At 44.5% G+C, this 19,852-nt stretch overlaps 1 protein-coding gene across 1 annotated transcript in view; it reads right to left on the bottom strand.

The window, feature by feature from the left end:
* Nucleotides 1-19,852, bottom strand: part of DNAH11 (dynein axonemal heavy chain 11) — a 195,230-nt gene that overhangs the window by 49,585 nt on the left and 125,793 nt on the right. The window contains exons 54-61 of the mRNA XM_081102597.1: nt 19,618-19,851; nt 15,403-15,549; nt 12,233-12,346; nt 10,975-11,118; nt 10,206-10,388; nt 8,603-8,704; nt 6,413-6,547; nt 1,667-1,837 (exon numbers count right to left, since the gene is read on the bottom strand). Of these exons, the coding sequence (XP_080958723.1) occupies nt 1,667-1,837; nt 6,413-6,547; nt 8,603-8,704; nt 10,206-10,388; nt 10,975-11,118; nt 12,233-12,346; nt 15,403-15,549; nt 19,618-19,851 (1,230 nt within the window). The remainder of the gene's footprint in view (nt 1-1,666; nt 1,838-6,412; nt 6,548-8,602; nt 8,705-10,205; nt 10,389-10,974; nt 11,119-12,232; nt 12,347-15,402; nt 15,550-19,617; nt 19,852) is intronic.

Below are 19,852 nucleotides of genomic sequence, written 5' to 3'. Positions count from 1 at the left end.
AGAGAGAGAGAGAGAGAGAGAGAGAGAGAGAGAGAGAGAGAGAGAGAGAGAGAAAGAAATCCGTTTTAAAGAATAGGGGTCATTCTTTATAAAAATGGACCAATTTTACCAAAACTTAACAAGATCATGGGAAGTAATTTATTCGTTGTATCATCAATCACCAAGCATTTATTGAGCACCTCCTGCCCATAAAACACTGTCTGGAGACGCCAAAGTGGGCAAGATGGAAAAGGAGCTCGTCCCCAGGCTTGATGGCAACACGACTCCGTAAGAGATTACAGGAAGAACCCAACTAGGAGTAGGCAGGGGAGGCCAGAGCAGCAGTCGGAGTTTGATTTATTGGTTGGCGGCAGAGCTCCAGTAAACTAAATGCTGGGGAAATCCCCACACTAAGCTAGGATGCAATTTGATATCAATATAGGAAAAGTAGCACAGGATTCTTACTGTTCCTGACGACAATGTTAATTCAGAAGTAAACTCTGTCTCTCAGCGATCTGAACACTAAGCCTTGGTATCTGACTTCATGCAGTTTCCTTAAAGATGCAAATAAATTGGTATCTTTTAGAATGAGCATCTTCCTAGTAGCCAAGGATGTGTGGCTTTAAATTCTCACCTTCTACCACCACCCTCCGGGCTACTCTTTGGAGGGAAACAATTTTGGATAACACGTAATTTGGATCTTCAAGGTCATGTGTGCCCACTGCCCCTCCTTTTCAGCTACCACCGTGTCACTTGGTTTCCTCCCTATCCCGTGCTCCACACTCGTGCCCCCACTGTTGCACTTTCCGAAGACCTTTCCCAGGTGCCCTGTAGTTGCCTAGTCCTATTTAGATCAAACTCCCTTGCTCTCTACCTGTGTGTCTTACCCAAAACCCATATCTCCCCCAGGGCCGTGGCTCTCAACCCCAGCCTGCATATTAGAATCACATAAAGTTCTCAAAAGCTGTCAACACCCTGTATTTTTTTTTTATTCTCACCCAAGAATATGTTTTTTATTGATTTTAGAGAAAGGTGAGCTATTTTTTTAAAAAACAATATTTTTATTGATTCAGAAAGGAAGGGGGGGGGAGAGAGAGAGAGAAAGAGAGAAAGAAACATCAATGATGAGAGAGAATCATTGATCGGCTGTCACCTGTATGCCCCACACTGGGGATCGAGCCCACAACCCGGGCATGTACCCTGACTGGGAATCGAACTGTGACCTCCTGGTTCATAGGTTGACACTCAACCATTGAGCCACACTGGCCGGGCTTAAATTGAGCTATTTTTATACTTATGTACAAAATGGTATACTTCTAATCTGAAAGTAATCATGCAAAAAAAAAAAAAACACAAAAAACCACAAAACACAATAACACGTTAACAAATAACTCATATTAGTAAGAAAACAAAAGGTTTCATACTTATACAATAACATCATAATCCAAATTTTATTTCCATTACCAGTTTGGTTTATATAATTAATTTTCATAGTTTTCATCTCTCTGTTTGGCCATCATTAAAATAAGAAACACTGCAACACACAGGAACATCTCCTTCACACCAGAATTCCCAGGCAGTTACTGCTGCAGAGGTACAAAAGCACCTGGTATATATGCACTGTTTTCACTACTGAAATCTCAACGCGATGCTTCCAAATGCTGACAAGGTAAGGAGCTGAGCTTACCTTTCGCTGAAGAAAGGGAACCCACTTGCAGTCCACCAGCTCCTGGCGATACTGCTTCGTGAAGGGTCCGACGTAAGACACAAAGGCTGCCATCAGGAGAACATCGCCGCAGAGGGTCTTCTCTTGAGCTTCAAAGGATTGTATAGACTGACCCCAGCGAATCTTCTCTGACTGAAAGGTGAAATTACTCAGTTGTAACTGCAGGGTGAGCATCGACTCAACCAATGCTTAATGTAACGGCCTTGGGGCACAAGTTAAGCCTACATCCAGTCCTTAGCAGGAGCGGAGCAGAACTGGTTGGATGACTATTGCAATCGTTCACGTGTCTGAAGCCCGTGATTCTGAAGGAGCTCTCACACTCTCTTCCGTGGAGTTACTACAACGCGACGTGAGATCTGTAACATCTTCTCCTCAGATGCCCTAACTCCTTCACTGTGATTGAGGTCCTTAGGGAAAGGCTGACGACAGTCACACTCCTGTCCGTCTGGGAGTGGAGGATCAAGAGCTATGGCCAAGGCTGAGTGATGTTGGGATGCTTAATGGCAACGCGGCTGCTTTCCACATCTCCTGCTTTTCAGCCATGGCCCTACACTGCCCCAGGCCAACTTTCTTTTTTCTTTAACATACTGGCTGTTGGCTTATTTTAGAAAAAGGAAGATGACAACCTATCCTGAATCCTATTAATTGAAGAATAAGTGCTGGTAGTTTCTAACAAAATCACTTGATCAGTGTCAGAACCTATACCACATGTAAAAACATGGAAATCAAAGAACTTTACTAGCCTTGAAGACAATACACTCAAAGAATGCTGTTGAAGTCCTTATAGCTGGTTGGATGGCCATTTAAAATGTGATTTTCAGGTTAAGTGTATGGAGCCCTTTAAATTGGATTTGAATAAAATGGCAGTAAATATCTACAGATTGATTAAACTACAGGGTAGTTCACTAATTCACTTTGTTTCAATGCATGCTAAAAACGAATACATTCTAAGCTCATGCAAATTAACAGGACCTAGAAAAAAAAATCAGCAATTTGATAGCACAAGCAAAGAAGATCCCTGCAGAATTTAGCTTTTTCTTTGTGGAAAAAAAAAAGACAGACAGACCACAGAAAACAAAAATGCTACATATCAGAATAGATTGGAATGCCAGTTGCCTGAAAGCCATCATAATGCCCACAGCGCTGAGATCACGAAATGAACAGTTGCAAATGTTTTTCAAAGCTGTGTTAAGATAGTCTCCCTGCTTTGCTTAATACAGGTCACCCCAAGTTAGCTATACCAATTAAACACCAAGGAACTTCAGCTCTCTATCCTCTTTATAGAATTCATTCATTTCCCTCCTCAGCTGCTGACAATAGATCCATTAATTTTGAAGAGGAATCTCTCATTTGCCTTCCCTCCATCTTTGTTGTCTTTCGTTAGTAAATGTTAAACAATAAAGTGCACCTACCTCATTCTCCAAAACAGCTTTGAAGTTTGAAGATTTACTAAACAGAGACTTATTGGCTACCAAAATCGTCGATAATTTCACTATACCACCCACGCAACATAAATCATTACTGACACTGGCTAACAAGGGTTTAAGAGTTGGAACATGTCCTCTAATAAATTTCTAGACAGTTAAAAATCACTATAATTTTATTCTAATGCATTATAGATTGCCTGTAATGTCATCCTGGCTGGGGTGACCCAATTTCTAATTTTGAACAGCTGTTCAGCTCAGGAGTTAGTTAATGATTAAATATAAATTGCCTGATTTATTAGTCTGAATGGCTGAGCTTCCAGGTCAATGCTATATAGACAAAATCATCAGTCTTGATGCTTTTCAGAAGTTAACTGTCTCCTGCTCTAGTCAGAAAGAATTTATCCTCAAAGGAAAAGGTCTGGCATCTTCGATTAATCCTTTAAATATATACATGTGTGTGTCTATATACATATATATTGCTAGTTCATACTGGTCAAACTTTTTCCTCCCTTCATCTAAATCTTCAAGAGTAACTAAGGCCTTTGGAGACAGTGCTGTGTGTTAGAGATGCAGGGTAGAGCCTGCTTCAACCTCCACAAAACGTCCAGACGTCCGTAACTACCTCAGGAAAACAGTCTAATTAAATGGCACATTTTTTTTTTCTTCAGATACTTCACAAGTGGTGAACACTTCAAACTGCTTAAATCTCACCACGTTAAATGGGAGAAGTGGTGAACTCCAACAGAAGTGGTGGAGTTTCTCAAATGACCCAAGAAAAATGAGTCTTCAAAAGACCCCAGATTTTTTTTTTTTTTAATATAGGAGGCTCCCAAAGCTCACCCATTCATTCGACAAATATCTACTGATGCCTATGACGTTCCAGGGACTGTGCTATATGCTGGGGATCAAGCTGTGCAGAAAACAGGTGAGGTTCCTATTCTTGAGGTGCTTATCTGGTACATGGGTAAATGTACAGGTCATGTGCTGATCAATGCTATGAAAAAAAAATAAGGCAGAGTAAGAGTTATGGAACGGGGTGTCCGCAGGGGGGCAGGTGAGAGAGCAGAGAAAGCCCTGTGATAAGGAGAACTTTTAGCAGAGCCTGAAGGAAGTTGGGGAGCCAGTGATGTCATCATCAGGGGGCAAAGGTAAGCCACGTGGAGGAAAAAGGCAAAGGACGCAAAGTAGGAAGAGCAAGGCCGGTGAAGTTGGAGCGAGAGGGAAGGTGGCCGGTGTGAGGACAGGAGGTATCCCAAAGCCAGGTCATATACGGCCTTGCAGGCCAGGGAGCGCCTTTGGACTGCCCTGTGAGTTAGACAATTAGTTACTGGAGAATTGTGAGACAGCAGTGACAGGAATGAACTTAACTTTTTAAAACATCACTCAGCTGCAGTGAAGGGAGAGGACTTCAGGGGTGACGGTGGAAGCGAGGGCGGTACTCCAAGGCAGAGATGCTGGACCAGCACGGAGCGGCGAGCGGGATGAGGATGTGGGGGTTCTACATGGGCTTTGAAGGTAGAGCCAATACAATGCGTATGCTGTGGGCTGGGTGTGGGGCATGAGAAAGAGCAAAAAGTCCAAGGGGACGCCAAAGATTTCGGCCCCAACAACTGGAAGAACAGACTTGGGCTTCTTGAGATGGAACGGAGAGTGGATTTTGCAGAATGAACTATGAGGGGTGATGGACTTTAATTTGTTGTGTTGTTGTTGTTTTTAAATTAGATTTTTACTAGTAAAAAGTCCCGTATAATTATAAGTTAGGCTATCCCCTAGTTCAACTGACCCTAACACATTTCTCCCTTCTTTCTTGCTAAGAGAACCCTGATTTTGAATAGGGTGGTGAGGAGTCCAGCCCCATGTGATGAACTGCGGTTGGCTAAGCCAATCACCATATCCCCATTTTCCTATTTCCCAGCCTTCTTTGCAGCTACCTGTGGTCAATCTAGCTCTGGCTAGAGAAACTTAAGTGGAAGTCTGCCAAACACATTCCTAGGAAAACTTCAGTTTTTCGGACAAAAATTCAGCTCTGGCCGGGTGCTCGGTTGGTTGGAGCATCATCCTGTACACCAAAAGGTTCTGGGTTTGATCCCCAGTCAGGGTGCTTACAGGAGGCAACCAATGGATGTTTCTCTCTCACATCGATGTTTCCTTATCTCTCTCTCCCTTTTTCTCTCTCTCTAAAATCAATAAAAACATATTCTTGGGTGAGGATTAAAAAAAGAGACAAATTCGCCCTAACCAGTTTGGCTCAGTGGATAGAGCCTTGGCTTGTGGACTGAAAGGTCCCAGGTTCGATTCCAGTCAAGGGCATGTACCTTGGTTGCGGGCACATCCCCAGTAGGGAGTGTGCAGGAGGCAGCTGATCGATGTTTCTCTCTCATCGATGTTTCTAACTCTCTATTCCTCTCACTTCCTCTCTGTAAAAAATCAATAAAATATATTTTTTAAAAAAGAGAGAGAGACCAATTCAGCTGGTAGATTACTCTCTCTCCTGCCTGAACCTGACGTATAACAGCCTTCTGTGACCATGATGCAAAATGCGTGAGGGTGAACGACCACCTGCTAAGTGTGGAGAAGCAGAGGGTACAGAGATTAGGCGTCTGGTTGCTAATTACCGGGGTCAACACTGACAATGCCTGCCCTCTGGAATTTTCTGTGATATGTAAAACAATTAACTTCCATTTTATTAAGCCACTATAAACCAACTTTTCTGTTACTGTCAGCTAAATACAGTTCTAATAGTGCAGTTATATACTTTTGGGTAGTCCTTAAATAAAAATAATAGTTGTATTAAGATTGAATTCAGACATGAAATTCATCCTTTAAAGTACACAATTGGGTGGGTTTTTAGTGTATTCACCCACTTGGGCAATCATCCTATCTACTTCTAGAATTAGCACATCAGTCATCTCTAAAAGGATGCCACAGAGATGACGACACAGGCTTAATTTGAAGTAATGTTCTGATGGTAGAATTCAATTGTAAATGTATTATTAAATGACTCAGACAATAGTTCAATGGCACCGTTACCTAGCAGCCGGCCTGCGTTTATAACATATTCAGAAAAACCACTGAGTTCATGGCTATCTACTAAAAAATACAGAGAATCGCCACTTCTTCCTGTGGGTAAGTCAGACTCCAGTATGAAAGATGATAAGATATTCTCCTCCATGGTTGATTCTACATCTACTTAGTAATTACCGACAGCAAATGAAGACAAGATCCAAAAGAGCCGATCTGCGTATTTTAGGTAGAATCTGGGAAGAAAAGGTGAACTTGCCTCCAGTTCCTTGACGAGTTTGTTGGCCAGTTCAATGGTTTTGTTTGTCTGGTTCACCTCTTCCTGGCACCGAACCTTCTCAGCTACTGCCTTTTCAAACGAAGCTGTGAGTCTGCTCAGATTTCGATCCAGATCCTGAATAAGAACCAAAATGAACTTCTGAGCCATTTCTAGATATTCATGATGAAATATTATAATCACCTTAAACCACCCATTACCTGCAGCATGTGAAACAAACCTCTGCCCATCCTTTGGCCCTTTCGCGGACGTGTTAGGGAAGGAGCGCCACCACAGACTGCCAGCTCGCCAGGCGGCCTTCGCGCCTGCCTCCCGCCCTGGGCAGAGGGCAGCCAGCGACGGCGTGTGGACGTGCCCTGCAGGCTCAAACACACCCTGGGTGCACCGTCCCCTCTCTCTTGTACCTAAGCCTCATCCTCTTTTTAAATAAGGATCGTCCTTTGGTTCTCCATGACGAGGGGGAAGGGTGTTAATGATGGAGTCCCTTCAGACCACTGACAATGTATACGTGTGATCTTCACGCCATGATCCCAAATCTGCGTTCCTGAGCCAGGCTTCTCTCTCAAACCCCAGGTCTGACCCCAGAACATCCAACACGTGGGTTTGCTGCACAAAGAGAGTGGGGACTACCACGAATGGCTGTGGACTGTGCAACAGCAGCATTTTGATACACCAAACAGCACTTTGAGACATCAGGATTCTGAGATGGGAAATAACAGTGTCAGCTAATTTTAGCTAAAGGGAATTTACTGGAAGGAAAGCAGGGGGTGAGGGGGGGCTGTGAGGAGCGAAGGAAAGGCAGAGAACCACATGCAGACACCCTGGAGCTGAGTGCTGGAGCAGGAAGACCCTGAAAGTCTCACCTGGGCACCATCCCAGGCATGACCTCTACTTTCACTCTTTTTATCCTTTTGCTCATGACTCAGTTTTAGAGATGGAGGGTCAAATTGGCGAAGCTTGGATGATACATCTAGACTTCAGCTAGCAAAGCAAATGGCACCCCTGCAAAAAGCCCCACCTGAGTGTATCCAACAAGGAAAGATGATTCCCCAGAGATAAACCTGGGTTCTCAGTGGCCACCTGGAGAGGTAGCTGTTATGATCATTACTTCACAGATTCTAGACTGAAGCTCAAGGGCTCCCCAAGTTGCCAGGGTGACAGAGCCTCCTCACTCTGACTGCTGTCTTGTCAGGCATCTCACACGAATCATCTCTGTCTTGCATCCCCCCCCGCCCCCCCACCTGCCTCCAATCGTTGTCCGCCAGCCTCGCATCCGTTTCGCGCTCTCCATCTGGCTGCTCTGCTTACCTGAGGCCCTAACAGGACTCGCGGCCGTGCCTCTGAACTTGTCTGTCTCCTCTAGACTCCCCTCTCCCCAGGCTTCCATTCGGTTGCTGAAAAGCCGGTTTGATCATCTCATTAACTAAGAGCCTTCCCATGTACCAACTGCTTCTTCCCTCTTTTCTCTATTCTTTACCAAGAATTCCTCTCCCGGCCCAGTTATCCTGGTCACTCGCGAAGCTCAGGTCAAGCACAGCTTTACTACGAAACTCACTCTCACTTCTCCAGGCGTGGTACGGTTTCGGTGCTCCTGTTGCATTGTACGTATGAGGTCACATGTGTACTTAGAACACTGGACTTAGAAGGACTGGTTACGTCTTTGTGAAAATAGGAATGTTAATAATCTTTGCAGCTGATACTCTCTATGTCGGTATTGTGTGCCAGGTACCGTGCTACATTCTTAATAGGAATAACTCTCATTTAATCCTTACAACCCTACCCTAGACCTGGGTGCTACTATAATACCCACTGCACAGGTGAGCAAACCAAGCCTCAGCGAGGCTACCTAGCTTGTGAAACGGAGCAATGGCGGAACCAGGATATAAACCCAGGCAGCCTGGCTCTGGAGTCCCTGCTTTCAATCACATGTGCTAACAACCCCCCCCCCCCCCCCCCCCCCCGCCCAGACCATGAAGGTTTCCACTTTCCCGGTTCAGTGTCTGGCACTCGGCAGATAAGGAGCAGCTACGGAAGGAGTATGCAGATGAAGACAGAACGACAGATGGCACTTGCTTCGTGTGGCAGGGATCACTCGTAGCCCTGTCTGAAGGTGGGATCCTAAGCGGGGAGGAACGCCCTCTTGGGAACGTCAGGGTCACTGTTCGTACTCACCACAAGCTTTTTCCTGAGCGCGTCCAGCTTTTCAGTCGCTGCAGCCAGTTCTAAGTTCGCTTGGGCCAATGCTTGGCGTTTGGGCTCCACGTCACAGTAGACCTGAAATGGCACGTGGGGGTTCATTCATGAGGTAATGACCACGCAAAGACGACAAGCAATCATTTGATCCTTCCTCTGCTGGAGGCTTTACAATTAAAATCTCTAATTCACCAGCGACTGCTCGCTTATTTCTTAGCAATGGGCCTCCCTCATGGCAGAGCTAAACTCCACACAGCCTTCTGTTCTCTCTGCTTGTCCACTATGCACGCACTTACTCTGGACATTAGAGACACAAGTACTCGCGTTAATGCTGTGTATGTCAAATACCACGAATATACTACAATTGGCTTGCCATAAAATTAGGAGCAAGTCCTCCAATCACGAGAAATTGTGGTATGCAGGAACGTCGTTGAAATTGGGAGCAAGCCTTGACTTTAGAGTGGAAGGTAACTATTGGGAGTTCTCTGGACCCAGAGAGTGAGAGACAGCCTCACACAATAGTAGCCACGCTGCTTTTACTTTCTTTCCTAAGTCCCTGGCAACCTCAAGTGTGTGTGTGTGTGTGTTTGAATGGGTCGTTTGAGAACTTAGCGGATCAACTTTTTTCTCCTGTTGGGGAGAGAGAAAGGAAATTAAGTTTTATAGCAAAACAACAGGAGTGCAGCCACAGTCTAACGGCACACTCGTCTTTTCGCCTGCAGGGCAAGGAGCGCACAGGGTCAGGCGTTGTATTGCGGAGAGAGGCCGCACGTCAGTGGCAATCTGCCTAAACTCCTTCTCTATAGACTTCCACTCATGAGAGAGAAAGCTCCACAGGGCCCTGTTCCGGCGGCTCCTCCGTATCCAGGACATAACCTGGTTTTATGAAAATCATTCTGGGAATGTCACTGACTACACTCGGCATTTCCTCAGTAATCCCAGTTTTGAATATAACACACGACCTTCCAGGACAAAAGTGAGGTGGTTTTTGAGAGTAAAGGGCTGTGCACTGGCCCTTTACACCCAGTGCTCTGCAAAACGCTAGGGACACAGTTGGCAGATGCTCGGTAGTTGATAAATAAATGACTACGTGACATGATCATCCTCTCTCTCTAAACTTTAGATGGGACCATATTCAGGCAAAAACCTACTTGCCATTAAAATACTAAAACAAAAAAATGGCTATTTCCTCGTCTCCCTACCTACGCCTACACTAGAGGGTGTGAATTTTTGCTTTGAGGGCAGGGATTAAGTTTAACTGAACATGAATTCAGAAGTTCAGTTTTTTTTTCGAATCAAAATGAAATTAGCATTTTCACACAAATATAATTAATGTTTTCATCTAATCAAATCTAATTGCTGCTATTTGATCTAAAGCAGCTAATTGTTCTACCCTGAGGAAGACAGCTTCCAACATTTCAAGTATCCTCCTGCATAGAATTCTATTTAATCAGACCCTTTCATGTCTCATTCTTAGAACTTTATCTTAGATAATTTCCAAATTACATCTTTTTACTGGCCTAGGAAGTAGTTAAGATATTGACGGGCCTTTGTGACTTCCACGTCGGACCGGGACGAATACCTCATAGAACTTGATGATGTTGATGACCCAGGCACAGAGGCCCGCTGCTGCAAAAGATTTGGTCCGAATCAGGCTGGGATTGAACTCCGGGTCTTTCAAATACTGTTCATTCACCACTTTTAGACAGTTCTCTGGAATGTGCTCTTTGTCGTAGTTAATTAACGCTTGCAAGAAATCATCAACCTGTAAAGCAAAAAGACTTACTGCAAAAACCCACTTTGGCTGCAGAGAAAATTCCAAGATCGAAAGTTAAAATCGGCTTTTAGGGCTCGCATTACAAAAGCAAAATTGGCAAGCCACATTTATCCTACTGTTTGACTTTTTCAGTCTTCAGTGTATGGAGTTAGAATTAGCAATGGACACTTTCAAAATCTCTTCCATCCTGGGGTAAAATATTCAGTCCCTACACAGGAGGCCCTCACATTTTGAAAAAGAAATTCACATCCCCCAAAGCCCCTTTGCTTCACCTTCTGACACATTAGTAACATTTTTTTTTTCAGCATAAGAAATCCATGTAATTTTCTTCCTCCTACACTTAGCTGCTCTCACAATTTCGCAAATAATCAGCAACCTCCCCGTGGCTGCTGGTGTTGCCTTAGGGATGCTGTGACCCCAAGCTAACCTCCACATTGGAGGTATTTACACACAGCAGGTTACCCTCACGAACATGAAGACGGTTCCTTTGGATCGGAACCTCTTTTGCTGGCAAGTATAACCACAGTCCTGAGCACAGAAACGGGGGTTTTCATCCTGCCAGGCTGCCTGATACCTTTCCCATGAAGACTTTCGCAGCTTTCCAACTCCGGTCTTTTGGCACCCTGCCCCGGGGAGCCAGGAGGACCATCACAGCCGCAGCCACGTTGGTGACCGCGTTCGGAGGGTTGGGAAAGGCTTTCAGCTCGGTGAGATTGACCTGGAGAAAAGCACAGACACGGTGGAGACAAGGGGAGGCTGGAGAACGCCGGGAGCTGTCCAGCTGGCCGTCTGCGGCCTCCGACCTCTCCTTCCCACACCAGCCTCGCGGGGCAGTTCTCTGCCTCCCACCCAGGAATTCCATCTGAGACCCCAAGACGTTCAGTTCTCCCTGGGCACTGTGGGACCCAAAGACGTTCAGTTCTCCCTGCGTACTTTCCTCCCTGATGCTCTGGAAACATCACTGTCCTTTTTGCCCTCTAAGAAAAACGGTTCATCTGGTATTCCAGTCCTACAGAGCCCTGCTCACTGAGTCAGGACATTTCATAAACATACGGGTTTTAAGGTATTCATGGGTTCTATCCCACCTATTAACATATCTGCATTTTAACCAGGTCCCCTCAGAAACATGGTCCCTTAGTTCAGTGTCTCTCAGCTGTGATTTTCTGCTTCACGTGTACAAAAGCCATCTTCCGTTACACTAGGGTGGCTCTCGATTGGGAGGATGCCCATACAGGTTTTGTCTCTTCTGTACACTACTCCTTATTCCTCTCCTAGCAGAATCTTCATTTACCCAGCAGGCGGCATTAATGGTATAAATTACAAGTATCAGGGCAAATACTTAGGAGCACTGGTACCTGTAAGAAACACATGTAGGTTCGTGACATATGATTTTAAAAAACAAGTACTTCCTATAGTCTTTCGTGAGCTGCCTAATACACTCATCAAATGTTCAACCCGAGTCTGCGCCATTGCCATAAGCTGCCTATTTATTTGGGAAATGAATGCAAAGAACGGAAAATAAGAGCAAAGGAACAGAACTGGCTAACCAAGATCCCTCTGCATTTGCACGCATCATCATCATCATTTGCAAATATGCTCAGCTTTATAGCTAAGTGACATTTATTTCTGCCTGCGTAAATAGTAATATATTCAGAGGAAAACCTGCAGATGTAGACAAGCACAAAGAAGGAAATAAACATTGCGCGGTTCAAAAATAAAGAGGAAATCTCTCTCACATCTCTCTCTCAAATCAATAAACATGTCCTCGAGTGAGGATTTTAAAAAAACAAACTTTAAATTATTCTGAGGAATCCAAAAAGCATCATCCTTACCCTGTTGAGTGTGTTGAGTGCAGCTGTTGCAGCCACCAGAGCAGGCTCAGCCTTGAGCAAGTCGGCCTCACACTCTTTCTGCTTCTGCGACACTTCGGTCTGAATGGCGGTCACCTAATCAGAGGAAAAGCACACACACTCACAGACACAAACACACATCATTGCCTTAGGTATCTCTACTGAAAACACGTGGGCTGAGGCAGATGCACTTCAAGAATGCATCTGTCCACATCTTGAATAGGTGAGGGTTTGTCTGAAGACGGATTCCCCTGGGGCACACTGTCTATACAAAGCTTGGGACATGCACAACACACACAATACAGATGGATTCAAGTACCAAAGTGCTCCAAGAAGGCCTCTAACTGAACCATAAGTTGCCACTAATAAGAAATACAAGATTAAGTGACTCCTCTTTTTCTTCAATTTCCTTTGCCAGAGAGTCCTGGGCAAGTGAAAATCCAGGCTGGCTGAGTAACCTACACCACAGATTTTCTTGCTAGAATTCCCCACCTAATTTTTGCTAACATTTGCCTCAAAGCCATGTTAGCTCTTCTTTAGGAATAGACAAGAGCTTTCTTGTTAGAAGATACTGCTCTGGGCTGTGCATGCTTAGCCACAGACAGAATTTTTATAAAGACTAACTACCAGTTTCTCTAAGGACCTGGTAGGGAACCATGGCTGCAACAGTCCAGTTCTGCCTTTGGCAACGGAACAATGACTCTGATGTCCTCTCTCCTGCCGAGGGTCCCATGGTGGTCTTCACATGCCCAAGAGGGTGCTGTGTCGGCCTCGGGACATGGACACATGGAATACGGAATACAGGGAAACCGTGTGGGTACACTTGAACCAAATCCAAGTGAGTAGCTTTGGAGTTTTTATCCTCCTCCCCGTGGGACACCAACAGAATCTGAACGGCCAGGGAGAGGACGTTTTTAGTCCTCAGCAGAAATTGGCATGTCAAGGCTGTGGCCCTGGGCGGCAGGATCTGGTCGCCCTGGGAGATGGTTCCCGAGGTGACGGTGATTTGTGGAATGTAAAGTGTGAACAAAGTGCATTTGCTCCGACATGTTGGGAACGCACAGGTTTAACTATACCATAAAATTAAACACTGCTCACAACAAATTATGTTGTCTACTACAGCTTCATTAGCAGTAATTACCCGTCTCCTGATTAACCGTTATTTTGCTGTATACTGCACCTTTTATGAACATAATTGGTTCGGGGTAGGGATGTGACCTCCTGCCAATACATACACAGCTACTGTTAATGTAAATAAGGAAACGCGGCATGCTCACCAAGACCTGCTTCAAAACCACAGCCCCCAAAACTGCCAGGAATGGACCACGAACATTCTAAGGCTACATTTTCAGTGTGCTGGAGGATGCTGTCACAGGTGAGAGAGAGCGTGTATTTGCCCGAGCGAGTTATTACATCAGGTCTTTCTTTCCATAAGGGTATAATGAATCCATAAGTGTGTGTTGTTACCATTTATTACAGCATCGTTTTAAACTGAACTTGGGATGGGAGATTTTTAGTACTAAAAGAAACCTTAAAGCAGGGGTGGGGAACCTTCTTTCTGCCAAGGGCCATTTGGATATTTATAACCTCATTCTCGGGCCATACAAAATTATCAACTTAAACATTAGCCTGCTCTATTTGGTCAAACATTTCATAAACTCACCCCTAATGCCTGGGCAGGGCCAGGCCAAATGATTTCGTGGGCCTTATACTGCCCACCTTATACGGTTCCCCATCCCCGCCTTAAAGAGTTTTTCTTTAAGTGCTAGTTCTACGATACTGGGAGCTCCTACTCTTCTCCTCTGACTCCTTTGCTGATAATGGAGTATTATTCCTTTGGGTAAAGTTTATAAATAGAGCAATCTTGAACACTTAATACATAAAAACCCACAAGTGCAAGTAAAAAGTACTCGAGGTTAACTTATTTCTCATTCCCAATACCTCTCACTCTAAGGTGCAATGACCCTAGAACACTGAACATGCTGCGTATCCTAGTGATCTGGGAAGGTGTGGGGTGCAATTCCCTTTGGCCCATGGCTCCGGGGTGTGTCAGCCAGGCCCACCCTGGATAATGGCATAATGCCTACTGACTCAGTGGCTATGAGCATGTGGCAATTTACAATTATTTATTAACTAAGCCTTGATTATAATGGTCTAAAATAAGAGAATATACCTTACACACACATATATATATATTCATTCAATTTTTAAACAAATATTTATTAATTTTATGTTTACTTGTACTATTTCTTTTGGAAAATAAGATAGCGAAAGAAGCCGAAACCGGTTTGGCTCAGTGGATAGAGCGTCGGCTTGCGGACTGAAAGGTCCCAGGTTCGATTCCGGTCAAGGGCATGTACCTGGGTTGCAGGCACATCCCCAGTAGGAGATGTGCAGGAGGCAGCTGATCGATGTTTCTCTCTCATTGATGTTTCTAACTCTCTATCTCTCTCCCTTCCTCTCTGTAAAAAATCAATAAAATATATTTAAAAAAAAAAAGATAGCGAAAGAAATCCCTTCCATTTGCAGCTGAAGTTTTGGTAAAAGAAGAAGACAAAAGAAGTTATATTTATTCCAGAATGGCTGGATACCTAAGTGCAAAGAAAGCAGATTTTTATAGGAGCTTAAAAGTAATTGTTTCCAACAATAAAACATAATACAAAATGCCAGAGCCTCCATCGGATAAAAAAGAACAAATTTAGCTTAGGATTTAATAATAAACTCAAGTTGTATGATTAAAATGCAAAATTTGAAAACCATTTTGCAAAGTGACGGAATGGGCTTTGTTAACAATTGAGTTGTTCAATTTGCCTAAAAACTGAGACCCTTTAGAAACCTCAGAGGAGCCTTCATGACCTTTACTGTATTACAAATAGGCCTGATGTTCAAGATCCACATCCATTATATGCTTGAATGAGCTCAGTATTTATTGTTCTTCCATATCATTAAAGGAGCTAAAAGGTTGGGAAAATGCATAATGTAAAGAAAGGTCAAGTGGTAATCATGGTGTGAAATGCTGTTACATGTGTAACTATAATAATTCTTTAGATTTTATGCCCCTTGGAGAGGAAGTTGTTCAAAATTGTTCACCTACTAACGTTGATTTTGTGCTAAATATAGCTCGGAGCCCTAAATGGTAGAATGGGCCTGACCTTTTGCTCCTCGGCATCGGCGATGGCCTTTTCCCGGCTCACTTTCTCTGTCTGAAGCCCGATCTTGGCGATCAGAGCTTCAGTATCCTGATTTCTCAGTTGCAACTCGGCTTCCTGAGAGGCGAGTCTGGCTTTGAGATCTCCCACCTGAGGAGAAAAAGTCATTATTTTGAAATAACACATATCAGATACAGCTTCGTTTTCTCAATGACGTCAGGCGTCCCTAGCAGTTTGTATACAGCATCTGTTTCTACTGAGTTGACTTCAGTCCCAGGTTTGAGAACGCGGCCCCATCTCTTGCCATGTAGGAATAAACAGAATAATGTTTCCCAGTGGCTTTGTGGACAAAATCGTTAATGTATGTCAGCACCAACTAGAAGTTTATCTTCTCAGCTCATCTGGGCAGACAGAGAGGCACTAACAGTGGTGCCCACCTGAGCCCATTGCTTGCTTGGTCCTGTGTGGCTCAGGCTCAAGGCAGTAGAGTCCGGGGGAAGTTTGCTGGATGACAAGCTGGGAGGACCATGCTCTCCTTCTCCAACACATGGCAGGACACTTCAGACAAGTTAAAGAGGTCAATACTCCTTGGCTGTTATCTGTTTACTTACCAGTTGCTTATTTTGATAGAAATGCCCACAGACTGGTCTTATCTCTTCCCACAAAGTAAGAAGTGGCCGATTTTTCTTCCTTTCATAGGACATTTGAATTAATACCTACACCACAAAGGGCAAACTGCAAGTGCCTTGTAGGGATGGAAGGCCAGGGACTTTCCCTGATGTGAATTCTTCTTGGGGGTGGGGCACTAAATAACCTCAATCAGCTCCTGTGAAACTCAAGGCTTCCTGAGGCATCAAGTTTATCTGCTTTAAAGAATGATTCTCCCACCTCTCCCACCTTTTACATTGGGATTTCATGAGGTTCTGAAGTTACCACTGGGTTCCTAAGTTTGAGGACCATGTAAATAAAAGCATAAGTGACGTGCTAGAGAGAGAAATGTAACTTGTGAAAGCAGTTTCACACATCATGATAATTAGCTCTTTGTTCCACTTATTTTCCTGAAGTATAAATATTACTATTTTGTTAAAATCACAGAAGCAAAAAAAAAAAACCCAATTATAACCATTTATCTTGACTCAATTGCTAAAAGCACTTTAGTGCTTCCATTGTGTGGGATGACATCTCCCTACCAGATGCAAGGACTCTGGTAACCCCACCTCAGCACACTCTACGCACACTCTATCTAAAAGCACAATTACCACTGCGACTACTCCCTGTACTATTAAAGTTAAAGCCAGACTGACTCCTTAGCCTCTCTACAAAGTCAGGGCAACACGGCTTGATATTTGCTTTTCTCTTCTTGTTAGCCATGTGAACTGGTCGTGTGTTAAGTCATAATCAACAGAATTATCCAAGGAGACCAGGAAGAAACTGTTATTTCAAGCCCTAATTTCAGTTTCTAAGGAAACTATTAGGTCTGAAATATGCCAAGTGCCTGAAGCCCTGGATGGGAGGCCTTGCCTACGAAGAAAGGTCTCTAGGTTATCATGATGACCCGGGTGGACAGCTAAAGAGGAGCATGTGGCAGTAAAAGTGAAACTATGGAAACGATGCTTCCTTTTTTAAGCTGATTAAAAAAACAAACAAACTTGTAAGAACCTATTAAATATCCCAACCACTCTTCTGGTATTAAAAACATGACATGCTTAAATACGTAATGAAATCGCCAGTAGGCCTTCAATCGACACTTTGTGCATCTTCTCTCAGACTTTCCAGCTGAGGAGGAATAAGGAGACCCCCAAGCTGCCCTGCACTTGGCAGTGAACTGCTGGTGGCTTTCTTTCTCCCTTTCTCCCACCCCCTTGATTCATCAGCACGTAACTGAGATGATATCAGAAAACCACTCATCTTCTCAGCTCAACAGGACTCTAGGAAAGACTTCCCTGGGGAAAAGGGTCTTGATTTAAGTGAGATAGTATTATCGGAGAGGTAGGTAGAGAATGAAAAGGTAAGAGAAAGAGGGCAATGAGAAAAGGAAACGTGCATAAAAAGGAACAGGAAAGAGTAATAGGAAATGTGCATAAAAGGGAAGAGTAAAGAAAGACATTCTTTGAAAGGGAAGGAAAAGATGCACAAATATGGATATACTCTCTGGGGGCTTCCCAGACACTACTCTTCACATCACTCGGTCCTGGAAACGGACCTGGAAACCTCTTCACTGTTTCCCTTTCCCAATAGGACTCTATCTCCTCAGTGCTCGGGACAGACGGTGTTTCCCAAAGAGCCATTCCTGGCATGAGCCACACAGAGGATAAGAGGCAAGTGATCCTTTGGCCTATGGAGTGCATGAAGGACACGGCCAGAGAGGCCTTCAAAGTGAAGGTGCCAACATATGCTTCCCCGACCAGTTCGTGGCTTATTTGGAGCCTTGACACAGATGGGCTGGCTGCACTATTGGGGGGGAAAACTGACTCAATCTCTTGAAAACAAGAGCCTATGCCCTGATGCCAATACTCCAAAGAAACCACTGGAATTTCTGGCCTTGAGGTCACCCTCAGTGACAACCCCCTCGATGCATGTTTCTCCAGCTCTCGGGCCCAGGTGGCTCAGAGAAAAGCTGGGCCATTCTCCAGTCTCCACAGGCTTCCATTCTAACGTCTTCTGACTAGCCAGAGAGAGGCAGCACGGTACCATGGACAATCCACGGGCTTCAGAGTAATACGGACCTGGCTTCAAACCCCCACCTTACAGGCTCTGTGGCCTTAAACTCTTTCAGCTTCATATGTAAAACTACAGCACCAACACCCATGCCGTGAACTGGTTTTGTATTTAACAATGAAATCGGATGACAGGTATATAGACATGATTAACATGTGAATTCTTAATTCTTAATTCTAATCATTAACATGATTCCTATGTGAATTCTCTGATTACTCCTAGAGGTTAGAGCAGGGGTGGGCAAACTTTTTGACTCGAGGGCCACAACGGGTTCTTAAACTGGACCGGAGGGCCGGAACAAAAGCATGGATGGAGTGTTTGTGTGAACTAATATAAATTCAAAGTAAACATCATTACATAAAAGGGTACGGTCTTTTTTTTCAATAGTTTTATTCATTTCAAACGGGCCGGATCCGGCCTGCGGGCCGTAGTTTGCCCACGGCTGGGTTAGAGGTACTGTCCTTCAAGTACCTCTAACCTCACTTATGACTGAGGATGAAGGCAACACTGGATACTTTTATCTAAGAGAAATGGTGGCTAAAAAGGGACCAGACACCAAGATTAGTCTTAGGGACTCAAATCACATTATCAACCCTAATCACATCATCAACCAGGAAATGATGTCCTCACTGGGGGTTGGGAATCTGAGACCAAAATAGGTCCTAGTTCCATGGCAGGTGACAAAATCCCTGACAATAAGCCCAGAACACCGAAGCAGTGGGGAACAGGAGAGAGGAATCAGCTGTGCCTGTTCCCTTCAACCTCTCTCTGTGGCCTTGCGCTGAGTCAGGCCAAGAGAGGGTGTCTCTCCAAACCATCAGTGATAGAGTCATTGTCTGGTCCCTTTCTAGGCTTGGGAAACCAGATGTAGTGTGTTCTTTGTGTTCTCGAACTGTAAAATTTTAGCATTAATTATCATATCAGCAACCTCTCAGTGCATGGGATGATGCTCAACCAACAGAGCCACATCGGCCACGGTAGCATTAGGTATCCTATATAATAAAAGCCTAATATGCTAAGTGTCCAGTCGACCAGTTGGCCTTTCAACCAAAGAGTAATATGCTAATGACATGCTAAGGCTGTTCAACCGCTCACTATGACTTGCACTGACCACCAGGGGGCAGTCGCTCTGACCGGTAGTTTAGCTTGCTGCTGGTGTCTGGCCAATTGGGACTGAGCAAGAAGGCTGGACACACCCTGGAGCCCTCCTGTGGTCCCTCCCCAGGCTGGCCAACAACCCACATACCTCCCTGGCCCCCATCGTGCACCAATGGGGTCCCTCAGCCTGGCCTGCACCCTCTTGCAATCCAGGACCCTTCAGGGGATGTTGGAGAGCTGGTTTCGGCCCGATTCCACAGGCCAGGCTGAGGGACCTACTGTGCATGAATTTGTGCACTGGGCCTCTAGTCTTATATAAATGGTTTAAAATGTTGCTTCAAAAATAAATTTTTAAATAATGTTAGGAGCACAGGTGTCAGTAATAATCCACCCTGGTCATACCTGAGAGGCTGTAGTTTTCAGCTTCTGAATGCCATTCATCAAGTGCTCTTTCCTTTGGGATACCTCTTTTTGTTTCTTCGTCAACAGGTTCTTAAACAGGGATATTTGTTCTAGAAAACTCTTTGGGGTGGTATAGTTGTATCTTCTCTCATTTTGGTAATACCTGGTACTCATTTCATTGACACTGGTGTGAACATGTGCCATGAACAAGCTGACAGCATCTTTGTCCAGGGGC

The sequence above is a fragment of the Myotis nattereri genome (genome assembly GCF_964212035.1).
Source record: "Myotis nattereri genome assembly, chromosome: 11".
NCBI lineage: Eukaryota > Metazoa > Chordata > Mammalia > Chiroptera > Vespertilionidae > Myotis > Myotis nattereri.
Note: the sequence above shows the minus strand (reverse complement) of the source record. Positions and strands in the feature narration are given on the sequence as shown.